The sequence below is a fragment of the Lonchura striata genome, chromosome 15 (assembly GCF_050655825.1).
Source record: "Lonchura striata isolate lonStrDom1 chromosome 15, ASM5065582v1, whole genome shotgun sequence".
Lineage (NCBI taxonomy): Eukaryota > Metazoa > Chordata > Aves > Passeriformes > Estrildidae > Lonchura > Lonchura striata.
The window spans coordinates 16,512,165-16,529,756 of NC_140717.1; the positions used below are offsets into that span (position 1 = coordinate 16,512,165).

Sequence of the window (17,592 nt, forward strand, 5' to 3'; positions counted from 1 at the left end):
CATGGTGGGACGTCTCCATGAGATGGAAAGCTGACCAAAAGGGACGTGAAAATCTGGCTCACTCTTCTGTTTGGACTTAGGGCAAAATGCAGTTGTTGTGGCATTTCCACCAGTGAACAAATAACTGTGGTTTAATGAAATGCAAACCTATCCCAGGCTGTACCAGTGAGTGAGACCAAAACACAAACCAGAGGTAAGATCTCCTCAGCTTGCAGAACTCATTTTTGAGGTTGTAAAACCTTTTTTGGTTCAACAACTTGCCTTTGTCTGGAAGAGGAATTGTTTTTCAGAAATGAGATTTCAAAAGTAGTTTAGACAGTGAAATTACTGCTTTTGGTGTCTAAATGGTGAAGCTGTAACTTGGTCCAAGGGCAAACCCTGTCAGGATCAGCTATGACAAGCCTTGGTTGAAGTATTGGAGCTCAGCCCTTTGTCTGATGTGTGACCTCTGAAGGCAGAAATAGAGGGATGTTTTGCAGCATGTGAAGGAGAAAATTTCAGGTTAGAACTTCCCCAAAAAGTTCCTTCCTTTGGAGAAAGCCAAAAGTACACTCTTAGCCAAGCAGAAGAGGTGCAGTCAATGGCCCGAGAGGTGAATAATTTGGAAAAGGACAGGGACAGGAGGGCAGATGTCCCCTGGAAAAAGGGAGCACTGAGCAGAGAGCCCAGGCAGATGCTCTGAACTGCCCAGGGGCTGTTGTGCTCCTGTGTGTGGTCACTCAGTGACTTCACATAAAAAAAGGAGCTTTTCTCTTCCGGACACAAACAATTTTTCTTGTAGAGCCTTCTGAGTAAGTCTTTCAGCCTGAATGACCTTTCCCAGCTCCTGCAGGTACGAAAGGTACCATCTCATTATAATAATGTATTTTCATCTTCTGTACAGTTATTTATAAACAGAGGAGTTAGCACTTCTTTTTTTTTTTTTTTTTTTTCCATGCACAGCTTTATAAATGAAAAATTCGTACTTGGAGTCTGAGCTGGATCATTTCTCAGGCCATCCACTTGCCTGCCAGTTTCCAAAATAAAAGTGTTAAGCAATGTAGTAACTTTTTTAAGAGGGAGAGCAAGGGTAGGACAGTGGGCTCTGCTGCCCCAGTGGGTGGATCTGCCCAAACCCTCCCGTTCTTTGGCCAGGCTTTCAGCACACTCAAGGTGAGGGGTGTTGCAGCTGAAAGGGTGGGGGCTTTACATGAGGTAGGAATTTTTGATTTTACCTTGCCAGAGCTGAAACTAAGAAACATCTGTCTCTTAGTGTTGGTGATTGCTGACATGAGTGGATGAGCTTGTTTCCTGGCTTTTCAGAGTAAAAGAATGACCATATAAATGCAAGGAAGCAAAGCATTTTAGAAGAAAAGAATAATTTAATGTAGACTGGGACAAGTGTGAGAATCAGGCTCATGGGACAACTTCACAGATTGCTCAGTGTTTTATGTGGTCCTTTTTAATGCTATTTTCCTTAATAATAGCATTGCAGCTTGATTAGAGTTTTTGTGCTGACTACAAAAACATCCCAAATTACTGTTTTATATTCCACATCATGCAGGAAGTCTGTAAACTTTCAAAAGGACACGCTGAGGTAAGGTAAAATCAGCCCTTATCAGAGCACTGGAATTCATTAAAATAGTTTCTAAATTAATAAGGCCCAATATTTTGACAACCCAGGTACCTCTAACAAATTGCTCCTTGTTATCCCTTCAAATGAGAATGCAGCACATCCAGATGTGCTGTGACAGCAGGGTTGAGAGGGTTCTGGAGATCTGATATCTTTAAATGCAGGGTCTTTTCCCTCCTCCAGCACCGCCCTGCAGTGAGGCTGCACAGCCTGGAAATCATTCCAGGCCTCCTTTCATGCTCTTTCTGTGCTTGCTCACGTTCTTTCCCTGCAACTCACACCTGCACGAGCAGGAGCTTTCCAGCCCTCCTGCAGCCTCCAGCCCAGCTGCCCCTCTGAGAACAGCCCCCGCAGGCTGCCCTGGGTCCTTAACAGCAATGAAAGACAGCTTGGAGCCCAGCTCTGTCCCTCACACGGGCAGGAGAGGCTGCACTGCAGTGCTGCTGCTTTTGGAAGAGCTGTTACCCGACTGATGTGAGTATTGATTTAGGAGCATCACTCTTAGAGCCTCATCACATTTTGGTTGTGTTCACCAGAGCAAGAGCAATTTCCAGCTCACAGGTGCAGGGACCTATGTAGGTTATTTCAGGTTTCAGTGAATCTCATACATTTTGTTGTAGAAGAGATTTTTTTTCCCCTTTTTCATTTCTATGTCATAGAGGCTCAGTTGGATTCGCATTTTGTCTTGCCCTGCAGGGGTTTCTGGAGAAAGATTGAACTAAAACCCAGAGACAGACTTTCTTAGAAACATGACATCAAAGAAATTAGAGAGCAAAAATATCTGAGTGATCATTATCTTCTTTTGGATTACTATGGGAAAAAAACAATCAGTTTGATTTGGGGGGAATGGAACACCTTTCCCACATGGAAAGATTTGGGTCTGTTCAGCCTGGAGAGAAGGAGGCGTCAGGCTGACTAATTGTGGCTTTCCAGCACCCGAAGGGAGCCTACAGGATGGAGAGGAGCTGTTGACAAGAGCAGGCAGTGACAGGAAAAGGAGAATGGCTTCAAACAGAAGGAGGGAAGGTTTAGAGCACACATTGGGAAGAAATTCCTCCCTGGGAGGCTGGGCAGGCCTGGCACAGGTGCCCAGAGCAGTGGGGCTGCCCCTGAATCCCTGGCAGTGCCCCAGGCCAGGCTGGACAGGGCTGGGAGCTCGTGGGGCAGTGGAAGGTGTCCCTGCCATGGCTGGGGTGGCACTGCACCATTAAGGTCCCTTCCAACCCAGGCCATTCTGGGATTCTGTGAGTTTTTGCCCATTTCCACTGGTTTTCTCCTCGGGATCTTCTGCATTTGTCTGTGATAGTAAGGACACACCACCCCTCTGAGATCCCTGCCAGGGCAAACACCAGGACAGACCACTGTAAATATGAATTTTCCCTGAGCAGGGAAACTCTCTAGGGAGCATTTTATGGCTTAAGGACTGATAAGAAATAATGATTTCAGAGTGACTTTACATCTGAAAAGCTTTCTCAGCTCCCCTCCCCCTTCTGCAGAATTGTGAGCCACCTGCAGCCAGGGAAAAAGGAAAAGGGTGTCTACTGGAGGAACTGGGAAATAAGGGCCATGCATTTTGGACATGAATATACCTGATGAGGAAATCACTTCTGAAGTGCTCCATTTGCCACACAGATGATCCTATTTCAGGAATCTTCTGTGAAGAATGCCTGTACATGGCTTCTTTGGGGGATGAGGGATGATAGCATCTCTTTTGTAGGAATTATCTGGAGCTTTTAAGCTGTTCCAGTACACAGAACTCTGTTGTTTCCGTAATTGATGCTGTCCAGTCAGGGAAAAGAAATGTGTCTTTGGCTGAAAAATGAAAAAATAGTCAAGAGCTGCATCATATTTCCTAGGAACAGTGACACCATAGCAACAGTTGTCTTTCAGTGCTGCTGCATCCCTTAATGGCTCTCGGATTGCTGAGCTCTTCTGCTGGAAACTCGGCACACGTGAGCTGCTAGGGCAGATAATTACAGTGAAAACCGACATACACAGCACCTCTTTTTGTCTGTATTTATGTTTTCCCATGACCACATGGCACATTATTTCTCTCCTTTAAAAGGAATTTTAATGGGGGGTTTATTGGTAGAGCTGCTTCGGTTTGATAATCTCTAATGGAATACTTTGGGTGGGAAATTTTATTGTGTGTGTGGAAAAGAATAGAAAATCCCAAACATATGTGAAAAGAGTAGTTTTTATTAGATAAATGTGCTGTAAAAATGTTTTTGAAACATTCCTTTTAGTATTTTTTAATAAGAAATAAATATTTTTCAGCTTGGAATTTAATTAATAGTAAATTGAGATTTAAATAGTAACACCATATTTCAAGCATCAAAATTAAAACTTTTTGATTGACTAATTTTTTTTCCTTCAGTTTATGAAAATGTCAAGTCTGTCCAAAATCAAGTCAGGAAAAATGTTTGAAAATTCTTCTAGGATGAGAAAGCTTTTTCCTGCCTAGCTCTGTTCTACTTATTACATATTAATACTGCCTGGCTCCCTTTGTTGGGTGTGGCTCTTTTGTCATTCTTTTATGAGAACTTGCATGGAAAATTAAACCACACTCTGATTAATTGAAGATGAATAGCCAAACCACAGTGTCCCTCTTGCACTGACTCTGTCCAGGTTTAACAGAGATCCTGGTGGGAGAGCACTGTGGAGTTGCAGTTTAAATGCTCCTAAAAATTGCATTACCTCCCCAGGAGGTGCCAGGAGATGGAAGCAGGGCTGGGAGCAGAGTTTGCCCTCCTGCTGCTCACGCTGGCTCCTTGCTGGGGTTTCTCACTCTGTAGTGTCAGCCCAGCTCCCTCGGCAGGCGCTGCCAACAGGATCCATCGCACCGAGCCCGTGGCTCTGAAGGGCTCTGGTGGATGTGTTCTCTGGTGCTGCTCTCCCTGCATGGTGGTGCTTGCACAGGGATGGGAATGACTGCAGCGGTGCTGCAGCATCACTGGGAGCATCACAGGGCCCTGGGAGCAGCACTGCAGCAGCACTGCAAGCAGCACAGGGCCCTGTGAGCACCACTGCAGCATCACTGCAAGCAGCACAGGGCCCTGTGAGCACCACTGCAGCATCACTGCGAGCACGCTGCAGCAGCACTGCAAGCAGCACAGGGCCCTGTGAGCACCACTGCAGCATCACTGCGAGCACGCTGCAGCATCACTGCAAGCAGTGCTGCAGCATCACAGGGCATTGCGAGCAGCGCTGCAGGGTCACTGTGAGCAGCACTGCGAGCATCACTGTGAGCAATGCTGCAGCATCACTTCGAGCAGCGCTGCAGCATCACAGGGCCCTGTGAGCAGCGCTGCAGCATCACTGTGAGCAGCACTGAGAACATCACTGTGAACAATGCTGCAGCATCACTGCGAGCAGCACAGGGCCCTGCGAGCTCCCGGGCTGAGTTGTTCAGGCTGCCTGAGCCCTGCAGCCACGGCAGGAACCGCTGAAAGCTGCTGGGGCCAGGCTGTGACGCTGGCAGGGACAGAACACCATGGGCAGGGACTGCTGGGGACTGAGGTGTGACACTGGCAGGGACAGAACACCATGGGCAGGGCAGGCAGGGCAAGGCAGGGCTGGCCTGCTCGGGGGGACAGCCGCTCACAGCTCTGTTCTGGTCTCTCCTGTGCCTGCAGCTAACGAGAGAACACCAGGTGGCCCTCTCCTCCATCACTTACATCGGCTGCGCCCTGTCCATCTTCTGCCTGACCATCACCCTGGTCACGTTCGCTGTGCTGTCGTGAGTAATTTTAACTTCATACCTGATGAGCAGAAAGGCAAGCAGGATCCCTTCAGCTACTCAGGATAAAACAAAGGCCATTAATTCTACAACCTTCCTTAATTAGATTCTGCACATGTATTTGTAACACTTGGTTGGTTATTTCTAAATTACTTTCATTTCCTGAAATGGGATGGTCTTTATATAGCAAGCTATTTAAATCTCATGAGAGGTTTTTATTTTTTTTTAACTGTCCATGCTTTGCTATAGTTCAGGAATCTTGCAAAGAGCCTTGTAGGAGGTCCTGGTCTGGACTCAGGTACGACGTGAGCAGGGACTGCAGGACCACTCCCTCTGCCCCCCCACATCTTTGGGTTGCCTGGAGCACACAGACAGCACTTTTTGCTTTTCCACTGCCCTGTCTGTTAGGCAGGCTGTTTAGAAAGGAATGCCCAGTAAGGAAGTCTCAGTCAGCACTGGCTGCCTGACTTCAGTTTCACACAACTTGTACACAATTACCTCATACAACCCACGTTTATGTTCAAGTGTCTCGCTGTTCTCCATCAGGCTGCTTTTCTGTGCTGCTTTAGTGGGATGAAGGACACTGTAAGCAGTGTGAAATTCACTCTATGGCTCGTGGTTAAAAATCTCTGCATCTTCTGCCCAAAACAGGGCAGCCCCTGTGAGGGCTTTCATGCTGGGAAAGTTTCTGCCCCAGGGCACTCAGGACCTTTATTCCTATTTATGTTCCAGTAGTGAGAAATCAGTTTGAGGCCCAGCTGAGCTTAATACAAACATTTCTGGAAAAAAAGCTTTCATAAAGGTTTGTGTCTAAATAAGAAACAGAAAACCTGACTAAGGGTGAAGTAACTTATCCAAGGTTGTGCAGCACTTTGGGAGTACAGCAAGGAGTGGGATTCTTGACTCATTTCAAACACTAAACCACATTGTTCACACTTAAGAGTTTGAGTTTTGTTTTCTGTGCCTAAGCATGTATTTTGGACATCCTGTTGAGAGGCCAGTTTCTAGGGGAAAGGACTTGCTGAATCTCAGTAAACTGATTACAATGCTTGTTTTTCTCCAGACCCCGTATTATTTCCAAGTTTTGAGATCTGTGTTGGTCATACTTGGACTGAGAGCATAACGTGTGGCAAAATCCACTCTAAATAAGTCCAACATCTGCCTGTCTGACATTGTGCTGTTGGCATGTTCAGGCTAAGGGGAATGACCTGTTCCGTTTTAGTCTGAGTGCAGAATTGGATGTTAGTGTTTAGAGAGGAAAAAGGAGCAAAAGGAGGAGGTGTTGCTGCAGCAGGGATGAAAACTCCTCAGGGAACTGGAGGCAATCAGAAGACTTGGAAGAGAGCTTGGAGCCAGCTGACTGTCACAGGGTTAAGCAGCCCCCCTACATACAGCATCCTTCAAACTGCCAATTTAACATAATTTGATTATGTTTTCACTGGAGAGCAGGGTCTCATTAAGCAGCTGAAGTTAAATTTTGCAATGTGGTGTTAGATGACTGTGACATAAGTGGAGAAGAATCTGGCAAGTTCTTTGCTACTTCATGTCCTGGCAATGGCAGCCCCTTGCTGGGAGGGCAGTGAGCCCTGCTCCCCTCCTGGGTGACACTGCCCAGCTTGTGACACATTACAAAGCCATTGTCAGCAGGCAGAGCATCCTTTGAGTTACTTTTTGGGATCTCGATACTTCTTGTCATCTCCCTCTTCATTCCCTTCCCATGGAGCAGTGCAGCAGGCAGGGTGCATTGGAATAGGAACCTGTTATCACCAGGACTGTTTATTTTTTAAAGAGAACAGAGTTTAAGGCAGGGCCTGAGATGTTCAGATCAATGTTTTTGTGTTCTGTTTCCTATTTTGGGATGAGAACAGAAACACAAGATCAGCAGACTTCCAGGAAAGCCTGTTCTTGTCAGATTTCCAGCTGTTTTTTGAAAAGCCAAGAGAGATATGTTCAAATGATGTTGAAACCACAGTCAGGTTCCTGTCAAGACAGGCACTGCCCATCTGTATATGGAGCTATCATTCCATGCTCAGAAGTTATATTTGTATAAAACAGAATTGGAACCAATGTATTTTCCCATTCCCTTATTTCCCAGAAAGGCAAATACCAACAAAATGAACCCAGGAACTGTGGCACAGTGTGGGCACAGGTGCCATGTGCTTTCTGTGAGGAGTGGGTGCGACCTGCCTGGTACCCTAGCACCCATCAGGATCAAACCCTTTGCTGATGTTCTGTCACTATTCTGTCACATCCACTTGCTCACGTGCAAATCCATCTCCTGCTGCCTGTGGGACAGCAGCAGGATGCCAAGGGCTCCCCTCAGCTGGCGCCCCACGCCGCTGGGAGCAGAGCTCCAGAGAGCCCCCAGTGCCCCTGCCAAGAGCCAAAGGCAGTGTGGGTGCCTGCAGGTGGGAGATGGGCACAGCCGTGTCCCGGAGCCATGCTGAGGTGTTTCTGTGCCCTGCAGGTCTGTCAGCACCATCCGCAACCAGCGCTACCACATCCACGCCAACCTGTCCTGCGCCGTGCTGCTGGGGCAGGTCCTGCTGCTGGCCAGCTTCCAGCTGAGCCCTGCAACCGTGAGTCACCGGGGTCTGCTGGGTGCTGCACTGCTGGGTGCTGCACTGCTGGGTGCTGCACTGCTGCTGGGCAGCTGCACTGCTGCTGGGGCAGGCCCTGCTGCTGGCCAGCTTCCAGCTGAGCCCTGCAACCGTGAGTCACCGGGGTCTGCTGGGGTGGCTGCACTGCTGCTGGGGTGGCTGTACTGCTGCTGGGCAGCTGCACTGCTGGGGTGGCTGTACTGCTGGGGTGGCTGCACTGCTGGGTGCTGCACTGCTGGGGTGGCTGCACTGCTGCTGGGGTGGCTGTACTGCTGGGGTGGCTGTACTGCTGCTGGGCAGCTGCACTGCTGGGGTGGCTGCACTGCTGGGGTGGGTGTACTGCTGCTGGGCAGCTGCACTGCTCAGCCCTGCAACCGTGAGTCACCGGGGTCTGCTGGGGCAGCTGCACTGCTGGGGACAGCTGCTGCATTGCAAGGTGTAGCTTTAACATGCCTTAGCCAAAAATGCCATCCTGCTGCAGGGGGAACTCCTTAGGCAGAGTACCAGGGTCTAAACCATTAAAACTGGTGTCTAAAGCACATGGGTTAGGTTAAGACAAATAGGCCAAGTTAACAGCACCACATACCAGTAAAACCAGTTTATTCCCACTGTTAATTTTAAAAACACCATTTAAAGTAATGTTAAGGTCTTTGATGGAAAGTTCCACCTGAAGAGCAGAAACAACCTGATTTTACAATAAACTTCCAGGGTGCTCTGTGTTTGTGCTGGTAAAAACTTGTCTACTTTTATGACCAGCTGCTGCTCCCCATTATTTTTCAGAAGCAGCCAGTGGTTTCTATTATTGGGGGGGTGGTGGTGGTGGTGGTGTTTTTTCTCAATAGAACTAAATATGAGGTTTGCACATTGTTCATTTTGCCAATACAACAGCTACTTAAATTTATATTCAGCTGAAATGGGTTCCCTTGAATTTCTGTTAGGTTTATAAATAACCGTAATGTCTGGTTTGCACAGGCAGTCATTACCTGAGGACCTAAAAGCAGTTTTGAAAACCAAGTTTGTATTCTTTTGCTGTTTAGCATTCGGGTGGGCCCTGAATGAGTCATGCAATGTGCAAGGGAGAAAATGAGAGGGGATGGTTTAGAAGGAGAATGAAATGGAGGCATTGGAGAGCAGCAGAAGATGAAACTGCAGACAGTAGAAACCAGGCATGAAAATAATCCTCTTTAAGTAGAGAGCTAAAACCCTCTTGAAAGAACATAGTCTTGAGGGCAGTAGAAGGTTCACTCAGCAGGACAGTGTGTCATTTTCTCACAGGTTTTTGATCCATCCCAAATGTTCAGACAATTCAGCTGAGTCACTTCAGATGGGATGTGAAGCCTTTTTACAGCTGACCAAGGCCATTGTGGCCCTCAGTCTGTTGGGTGGTGTGAAGCCCCAGCTTTGTCCTGGTGTGGGCTGGAGGAGACAGAGCCATGCTCTCCAGGGACAGCTGTGTTCTCCAGGGACAGCTGTGTTCTCCAGGGACAGATGTGCTTTCCAGGCACAGCCATGCTCTCCAGGCACTGCTGTGTTCTCCAGGGACAGCCGTGTTCTCCAGGGACAGCTGTGTTCTCCAGGGACAGCTGTGTTCTCCAGGGACAGATGTGTTCTCCAGGGACAGCCATGCTCTCCAGGGACAGCTGTGCTCTCCAGGCACAGCCGTGTTCTCCAGCCCCAGTGCCACCCAGGTTCACAGCGTGCCTCGGTCACACTCAGGTCCTTCTTGCTGAGTCAAGCTTGTGAGATGCTCACACAGGCAGTTTAACAGCTGCAGATTTCCTCTTAAACCTATCCCAAACCTACTTTGGTGAAACCGGGGCGGTAGCACAAGGAGGTGAGACCCATTTACACCAGGCTTTGTGAGATGAAATGCTTCACAGAATCCGTGGATTTGTTTGCCCTACCTCCTCTATAACAGCTATAATTGTATGGGATAACACTGTAAAGGTCTGAAAGTTGACAGATGTGATGTAAATACTGCTTTGCCCTCGTGGAATCCGGGGGGGGGGGTGTGGGGGGGGTGTATGGGTTGTGATTCATCCTTTTATTGGTCTCCTGTCCTTACCTGCTCCGAGCAGTTTGACAACAGCCTAAATACCTTTAATTGAACTGCTGAATGATCGTTTACACAAAGAGGGAGGCAGTATTTACACTAGCAGGTGTGAATTTGTGATCTTTGCCTCTGCCAGGGCTGGTGTGTCGGTGCTGAGCTGTTTTGGGGTGCCCTTGCAGGACCCTCTGTGTCCCCCTCTCGAGGCTGGCATTGCCTCCTTGCCCTGAGCCTCCCCATCCTTTCCCCACCTCTGGCTCTGGGGATATTTTGGTTTTGATTGCAGATATGGCATACGGCATTCCCTGCTATTTTCAGATGCATTATTTAATGATTTACAATTCGTTCTACAGCAGTTTTTCTTTTGTAGAATAATAGTGGTTTTTAACCACAAAGCTCTATCTTCACAAACAGGACTTTAATATTTCCAGTACACCTAATTTATTCATTTATTTATAAAAAGCTGGTCATTGACACCTACCACCAATAGTTAACTGATCATGGCATATTCCAGGAAGGCAATTCTTCCCAAAATCAGGATGTCTTTTTATGTCTTTATATTCTTGAGACACAGGAAAATGAAAATTCAAGTTTAAGGTGTTAGCCAGCACTGAGTTTTTTTCCAGCACAACCAGAAAATCTAATGTCTCTACTATCTGCAGTTCTGGATCAGGGTATTTGTCTCTTTCTCACTCAATGCTCCTGCCTGGCATTGCTGGAAACATCCAAACAGAGAGAGGTGAAACAAGCTGCTTTTGTTTGTGATGTATCTGTAAAATACCTATCTGTTTTAAGACTGTCCTAGGGAAAAAAAAAAAAAGACAAACTGGGAGGCCTTTCTGAAAGCCTGCTTTACTTTCTCATCAGCAATAATAGCAGAGACGTTGCTGCTGGCAGGGCTGCTTTTTCTATTTCCACAGACCCTCTAGTTGTCAACTCTAAGAGCAGCAAGAACAAGACCTGCCTTTTTATGAGTATTCTGCTAAAAGCAGGGTGTTTCACAAGGTGCAGCAAGAGAGACATGCTTGGGCTTAGCATGTCAAGGCTCAGCTTCTCTGTGCTTTTACAGAAGGCAATTTTGCCATATAACACTAACTTCTAAGCAATAATCAAGGCAAAAAAACCCCCGACCAGAATAAGCAGCAACTTTGCTATGGGTTTTATGTACAAATCTGCAACTAGGTATTATACAAAATTCTATACAGACCAACCTCCTGCTACTTCACTGTGTGTTATTTTTCTGCTGTTTTGTGATTCATATTGTTTGGCTATCAGAAGTTGGAAAACATCCATTTGACAGAGCTAGCCTGTATGTCAGCTTTATGTTGCATTTAGATTCTTGTGGACTAATCTTCTGGTAGAAATCAAAAGGCATTAAAATGGATTTTATAGCCTTATGATAAAATTAACTGGAAAGGCTCTTACAGCTTTTGTCAATAAGCTAATCTGGTTTAATAATATGTCACTGAACTTTGTGAAATACTAAACCACATACAGACCTCACTTATACAAATTAACCCCAAATTTATTGCTTTTGAATGCAGGTAGTCCCATTGGATTTGCATTAGAATGTCCTTGCAATGTCCAAGTGAGTGTGTACAGGAAAACCTCCATTTTCATTATGCTACCAGGTCCCAGGGGTTTATTTTCATTGGATTCAAAATCCCAAACCACCAACATAAAGAACAGAATGCCAGCACAGCACAGCTTAGCTCAGGCAAAGGGAACAAAACCAGTAACACCTGAGGCAGCAAACTGGGTCCTGCTGGTGGAGCTCCCCCAGCACAGCTCCCCCTGCCTGGAGCCTCCCTGGGGCTGGTCCTGCCGAGGAAGGCAAAAGCCTTCCCACCCCGGGGCAGGCTGCAGGCAGCCCTGGAGCCCTGCAGGGGCCACAGAGGGGTGGCACGGCTGCAGGGCAGAACGTCCCTCCCTGCACCCTGCCACCAACAGGGCAGGGCCGTGGGGCAGGGGGGGGCTGCTGCAGCTGAGCTGAGGCAGAGCAAACCAGGTCCTCTGGTGGGGCTATCAGTGTGGGGACATCAGTGTGGGGACATCAGTGTGGGGACATCAGTGTGGGGCCATCAGTGTGGGGCTATCAGTGTGGGGCTATCAGTGTGGGGACATCAGTGTGGGGCCATCAGTGTGGGGCTATCAGTGTGGGGCTATCAGTGTGGGGACATCAGTGTGGGGCCATCAGTGTGGGGCTATCAGTGTGGGGACATCACCTGGGGACATCAGTGTGGGGCCATCAGTGTGGAAACATCAGTGTGGGGACATCACCTGGGGACATCCCTGCAGCCACCTCTGCTCTGTTACTGAGTGATGGGCACAGCCACTCTGCTGGGACCTCCTCAAAAGAGTGAGTGAGGAAAGGGAAAAGCAGAGAGTGAGGAAAGGGAAGGGCAGAGAGTGAGGAAAAGCCAGTGGGGAGCACCTGAGACTGGGAAAGGAGAAAGGATTCCGCTCTCCTGTTTTTAAACCAGGTTGATCGTTGGCTTAGAGAAAAATTAAAGATGCTGAGAGGAGCACCTCAAGGAAAAGCAGGCAGCAGGGTACAGGACAACACTTGTACCCCACTTCTTTGACTCCTGTATTTACTACAGGTTTAGCAACCACATGCAGACAGTTTCGATTCCCTAAATACTGTGTAGACTTTAATGGGAATACTGCTTCTACTGTTAAAAATAAATAACACACTTGGATTTCCACACCACATTTGGCCATGTTGTTAGGGGTTTTTTTATTTGTTTTTTTTTCAAGGGTAAGAGGATTTGTTACTCTGAAGCAATCTGAAAATGCAGTAGAAAAATGAAATTGTCTATTGCTTTCTTTTTAAGACAGTTTTACTTCAGTGATTTCATATTTAGCCTGCAAATGTCTATAGAAGTTAAAAAAGAAAAACAAAACCGATGTGACTGTATCACAAAGAACTAATGTATTCATTTTTACTGTTAATTTAGCTGCCTTGCAAGATATTGGCCATCCTCCTTCATTTTTTCTTCCTGAGTGCGTTTGCATGGATGCTGGTGGAAGGATTTCATCTTTACAGCATGGTGATCAAAGTATTTGGGTCAGAAGAAAGCAAGCACTTATATTATTATGGAATTGGATGGGGTAAGCATTTAGTAGCTGCTTACTTTAAGTCTCCTCACTATGGGACAAGATTATATTCAGAAGCATATTTGAAATTATCATCTTATGATCACAGTTTGCCTTAGTGAGAGTGGGTCTGTTGGATGAGAAAATGCATCCTTTTTCTGACTGCAATCAGACTTGTAGTGTAGTCCTTGAGCCTAATTCCACTGCAGGAATTGCACAACCTCTCCAGGCAAGATCAGACCCTCGATTACCAAACCAATGGCAGGACTGAGTGAGGGAAATCTCACTACACTGCTGTGTTCTTTCTTTGGTTCTGACTCACACCAGTGGCTTATTCCATCTGTATTCTGTAGTCGTGCAGAAAAACGGGCACAGCAACACAGAATTATCACAAGGCTTCACTGGTTGGTGCTTTGTGCCTTGAAATCCTTAAATTAGAAGTGTGCACAGAACCCCAGTGTTGTTGTTACTAGGAATGAAGAAGTGGTTCTGTGACATGGGAATATCTCAGACAATTCAAGGCTTTCTAGATGCAGCAATAAAAGCATAACCCATGTGCATTTCTGGAGAGCCAGAGCTGAGTATTTTCACATATTTAAAGGGTTGCAGACCCTGCCAGCAGAGCAAAGTCACTTGCTATCACAGCCCTGGGAGAGCAGCAGTGGTGCTTGACAAAGCTCCACATTCAGAAGGAGAGGGAACCTCATTCACTGGGTCAAAGAATAGGTGTGAAAAATAGAAAAGGAATATACATGCAATTATAGACAATTTTGAAATATGTTAAAATATGCATTATCTTTCCTTCTCTCCGAATTCATTTGGAGATACAGGAAGAACAATTATATCAATAATACAGATCTGCTGCAGTCATAATTGAAATATTTAATATCTATTTGGCACCATGCAGATCTGGGTGATAGTAATGCTGTGATACATATATATATATATATATATATATATATATGTATTAAGAACTACCTACTTGTCCTTTTGTCAGTTCTGTCCTTTTTATTTTGTGCATTTAAAAACCTTCTTGGCTGTTGTGTCTGGGGGCCACAGTCCCCTGGTGAGCAGGGGATTCCCCAGGCTGAGGGGACGAGCTGCAGCTGGAAGGTTTTCTCCTTTGGCCCCATTGCTTGGGTACAGGTTCAGTAATTCCAATTCATGTGGCACTTTGTGGCGGGTTTGTTGGTTGTAACATGGCAGCGATTTAGAAGACACAAAACCAAACCAGGCATCCGACTGATTGGGTCAAAAATCCCCAAAACTGCTTTTTTGCTGTGGTGATTCAGCATACCAGGCAGAGATTGTTGGCGAGGCTTTTTTGTCCCACCATTTGTAGGATGCTGGGGACAGAGTTTGTGATTCTGGATGTTTTCCCATTTCAGCCAGTTCCCTTTCCTTCAGAAACTGCCACAGAGTGAAGACTGTTCTGAGCTGTCAAGTGCCATAAATTCCATTATTTGCTGTTAGCTGATGTAGTTCCCAACTTCTGCCCGTATCTGATGTAACACAGCAGAAGAAAATCGTAAAAAATGAACATCCTCAGTATAAATGGGAGAATATACTCATCCCCATCAAGCAAAGTAGATCTTTTCATCATTGGAGGAAAATACACTTTCATTTGTGCCTAATGCTTCATCTTTCTCAATAAATGACATATTTAGCCTTTTAGAACTGATGTCCTAAAATTGTTTTGAATTGTCTGCCACAGAGTTTCAACCTGGTGGATTTTTTTGTATTCTTTGGGTTTTTTTGCACATATAATAGATACAGAATCTTTCAAAATACAGTGCTACTTAACTGCTGAGTATAGCCCATATTTATAAATACATATTCATATCAATATAGAAATATTTATAAATGTGCTTCTAGCTGCAGTTATTAAAGAATTAAAATACTTCCTCCAAAAATTATATTTCTGCCAGTACTGGAAAACTTTACACAATTTGTGAGGATGATAGTGGTAAAATTAAGTAGAAATTACCTGTCAGAGAATTTTGTAAAACCCTCATGCAGAAAACCTGAAGAACTAAAAAGAAAATTGAAACTTTAAGCTATCATGTCTAATACTCTGTCTGGGACCTATTTATTAAATTCTGTACGATGATCAAAGCTCAAACCTTCACATTTTATTAAATCATACAGGAATTAGCAGGCAATCATTTAATATTTGAAGGGATGGGTTTTACTGCATTCAGAACTGCTGGCAATAAATCCCCTGCCTCCTCTCCAGCTCCTGGCCTGGACTGAAGTGGCACAACAGGACCTGGCAGTGCTGGGGGCAGAGCAGCTCTGAGACTAGGAGCAGATCTGCCTCCATGTGATTTGTGTGATTCCTGTGTCACCAGGAGCAGATCTGCTTCCATGTGATTTGTGTGATTCCTGGGTCACCAGGAGCAGATCTGCCTCCATGTGATTTGTGTGATTCCTGTGTCACCAGGAGCAGATCTGCTTCCATGTGATTTGTGTGATTCCTGGGTCACCAGGAGCAGATCTGCCTCCATGTGATTTGTGTGATTCCTGGGTCACCAGGAGCAGAACTGCCTTGGTGTGATTTGTGTGATTCCTGTGTCACCAGGAGCAGTTCTACCCCTGTGTGATTTGTGTGATTCCTGTGTCACCAGGAGCAGTTCTACCCCTGTGTGATTTGTGTGATTCCTGTGTCACCAGGAGCAGTTCTACCCCTGTGTGATTTGTGTGATTTGTGTGTCACCAGGAGCAGATCTGCCTCCATGTGATTTGTGTGATTCCTGTGTCACCAGGAGCAGATCTGCTTCCATGTGATTTGTGTGATTCCTGGGTCACCAGGAGCAGAACTGCCCCTGTGTGATTTGTGTGATTCCTGTGTCACCAGGAGCAGTTCTACCCCTGTGTGATTTGTGTGTCACCAGGAGCAGAACTGCCTTGGTGTGATTTGTGTGATTTGTGTCACCAGGAACAGTTCTACCCCTGTGTGATTTGTGTGATTCCTGTGTCACCAGGAGCAGTTCTACCCCTGTGTGATTTGTGTGTCACCAGGAGCAGAACTGCCCCTGTGTGATTTGTGTGATTCCTGTGTCACCAGGAGCAGAACTGCCTCTGTGTAATTCTTGTGTTATCTCATGAATGTTTCTTCACCTCCTAGGGCACAGCCCACTGCATCAGTCAAAGCTATCTGGAAACATAATTTCCTCTTAAACACAAAAATCTTGCAGACCCATGACATATTTATGCTAAACTCAGCCTTGACTGGTCCCCTGAGGCAGCCTGAGTTGGCTGGCTGTGATGCTCTGGATAACCAAATGTCACCACTCTTGTCCTCTCACCTGCTATCTATGCATCCCTGTGAGAAACTTTGCTCTCCTGTCTTAAGTTCTGAATTCTTGAGCAAAAAATGCACTTATCTGGGGTAAAGTGGTTAAAATAAGGCTGATAATGCTTCACATGTATCACTGCTTGGATAGCAAGAGGCAGAAAGTCCATAAGCCAAAACCAGGTTTAAACTGGACTGTGATTCCCAAGGAAGTTAGCACTGATTCAGTTTAACAGTTAAACTAGTATTTTATTAAAAAGTCATTTTGTCTGACATCCGTTAATTAGTGTTGGATTAAACGGCTGCAGGAGGATGTCAAGTTAGACTTAATTTGAAAATGACTCTGAGCTGTTCTGCTCATACAAAATTTAGCAGAACTTTCAGGGCTTGCTGGAAGATGTGCTTTTATTCCTAATATTGCCTCAGCATCTGCCTTTCTGTGCCTTGCTGCAGGCTGCCCACTGGTGATCTGTGTCATTTCTGCAACATCCTCCCTGGACAGCTATGGAGAAAGTGGCAAGTGAGTATGAAAAAAAGCCTCACTGCAGGTGCCATAGGGATGGAAATCTGATGTGGAGGAAATTTATAAATGTGTTAAATGGGCTGTGGTGCTGCAAGGTCCTCCTGAGGAGCAGGGGAGAGAGTCTGCAAAAGGATGACTTGTGTAGAAATATTGTTAAACACGGAAGCCTCAAGTCTGGTTTTCACAAAGATGATGCACAAAAACCTCCTGAGATGTTTTCCTTTATTTTCACTGAAGAGCTCCTCAGTGAGCTCCCTGCTCAGGGGGGAAAAGCCTGCACCAAGATGAGAGTAACTATTGGTTAAAGATATTCAATCTTCCAAAGAAAACTGCAGGTAGACACCTGAAATTTGGAATGGATAATGTCCAAAATCTTGAAAATTAATTTCCTTTCTAATTTGGGAAAAGAAGAGCAAGTTTACCTGAAATAACTCTATAGAATTTAATCCTAAAATAATTTCACATGTGGTAAACTGGTTTATCTCTTCAGGGCTGTAAGAAGGGCCTGATTGTGTTTGCCAGCCCCTTCCCCAGCACCAGCCAGGGGAGGCAGGAAGGGCTTCAATTTGTCCCTGGCTGCAATGAGACAAATCCACTCCAATGAGACATTTCACAGTGCTCCAGCACTGAAATGACTGCCTGTGGCTGAGAGCACCAGAACAACAAATTGCAAA

The 17,592-nt window shown here is 45.9% G+C and overlaps 1 protein-coding gene across 3 annotated transcripts in view; it reads left to right on the forward strand.

Moving 5' to 3' along the window:
* Positions 1 to 17,592, forward strand: part of ADGRD1 (adhesion G protein-coupled receptor D1) — a 123,003-nt gene that overhangs the window by 73,002 nt on the left and 32,409 nt on the right. For all 3 annotated transcript variants that reach the window (XM_021543959.3, XM_085593412.1, XM_021543961.4), the window contains 4 exons: positions 5,248 to 5,351; positions 7,819 to 7,930; positions 12,962 to 13,115; positions 16,849 to 16,915. In XM_021543959.3, coding sequence (XP_021399634.2) covers positions 5,248 to 5,351; positions 7,819 to 7,930; positions 12,962 to 13,115; positions 16,849 to 16,915 — 437 coding nt within the window. The remainder of the gene's footprint in view (positions 1 to 5,247; positions 5,352 to 7,818; positions 7,931 to 12,961; positions 13,116 to 16,848; positions 16,916 to 17,592) is intronic.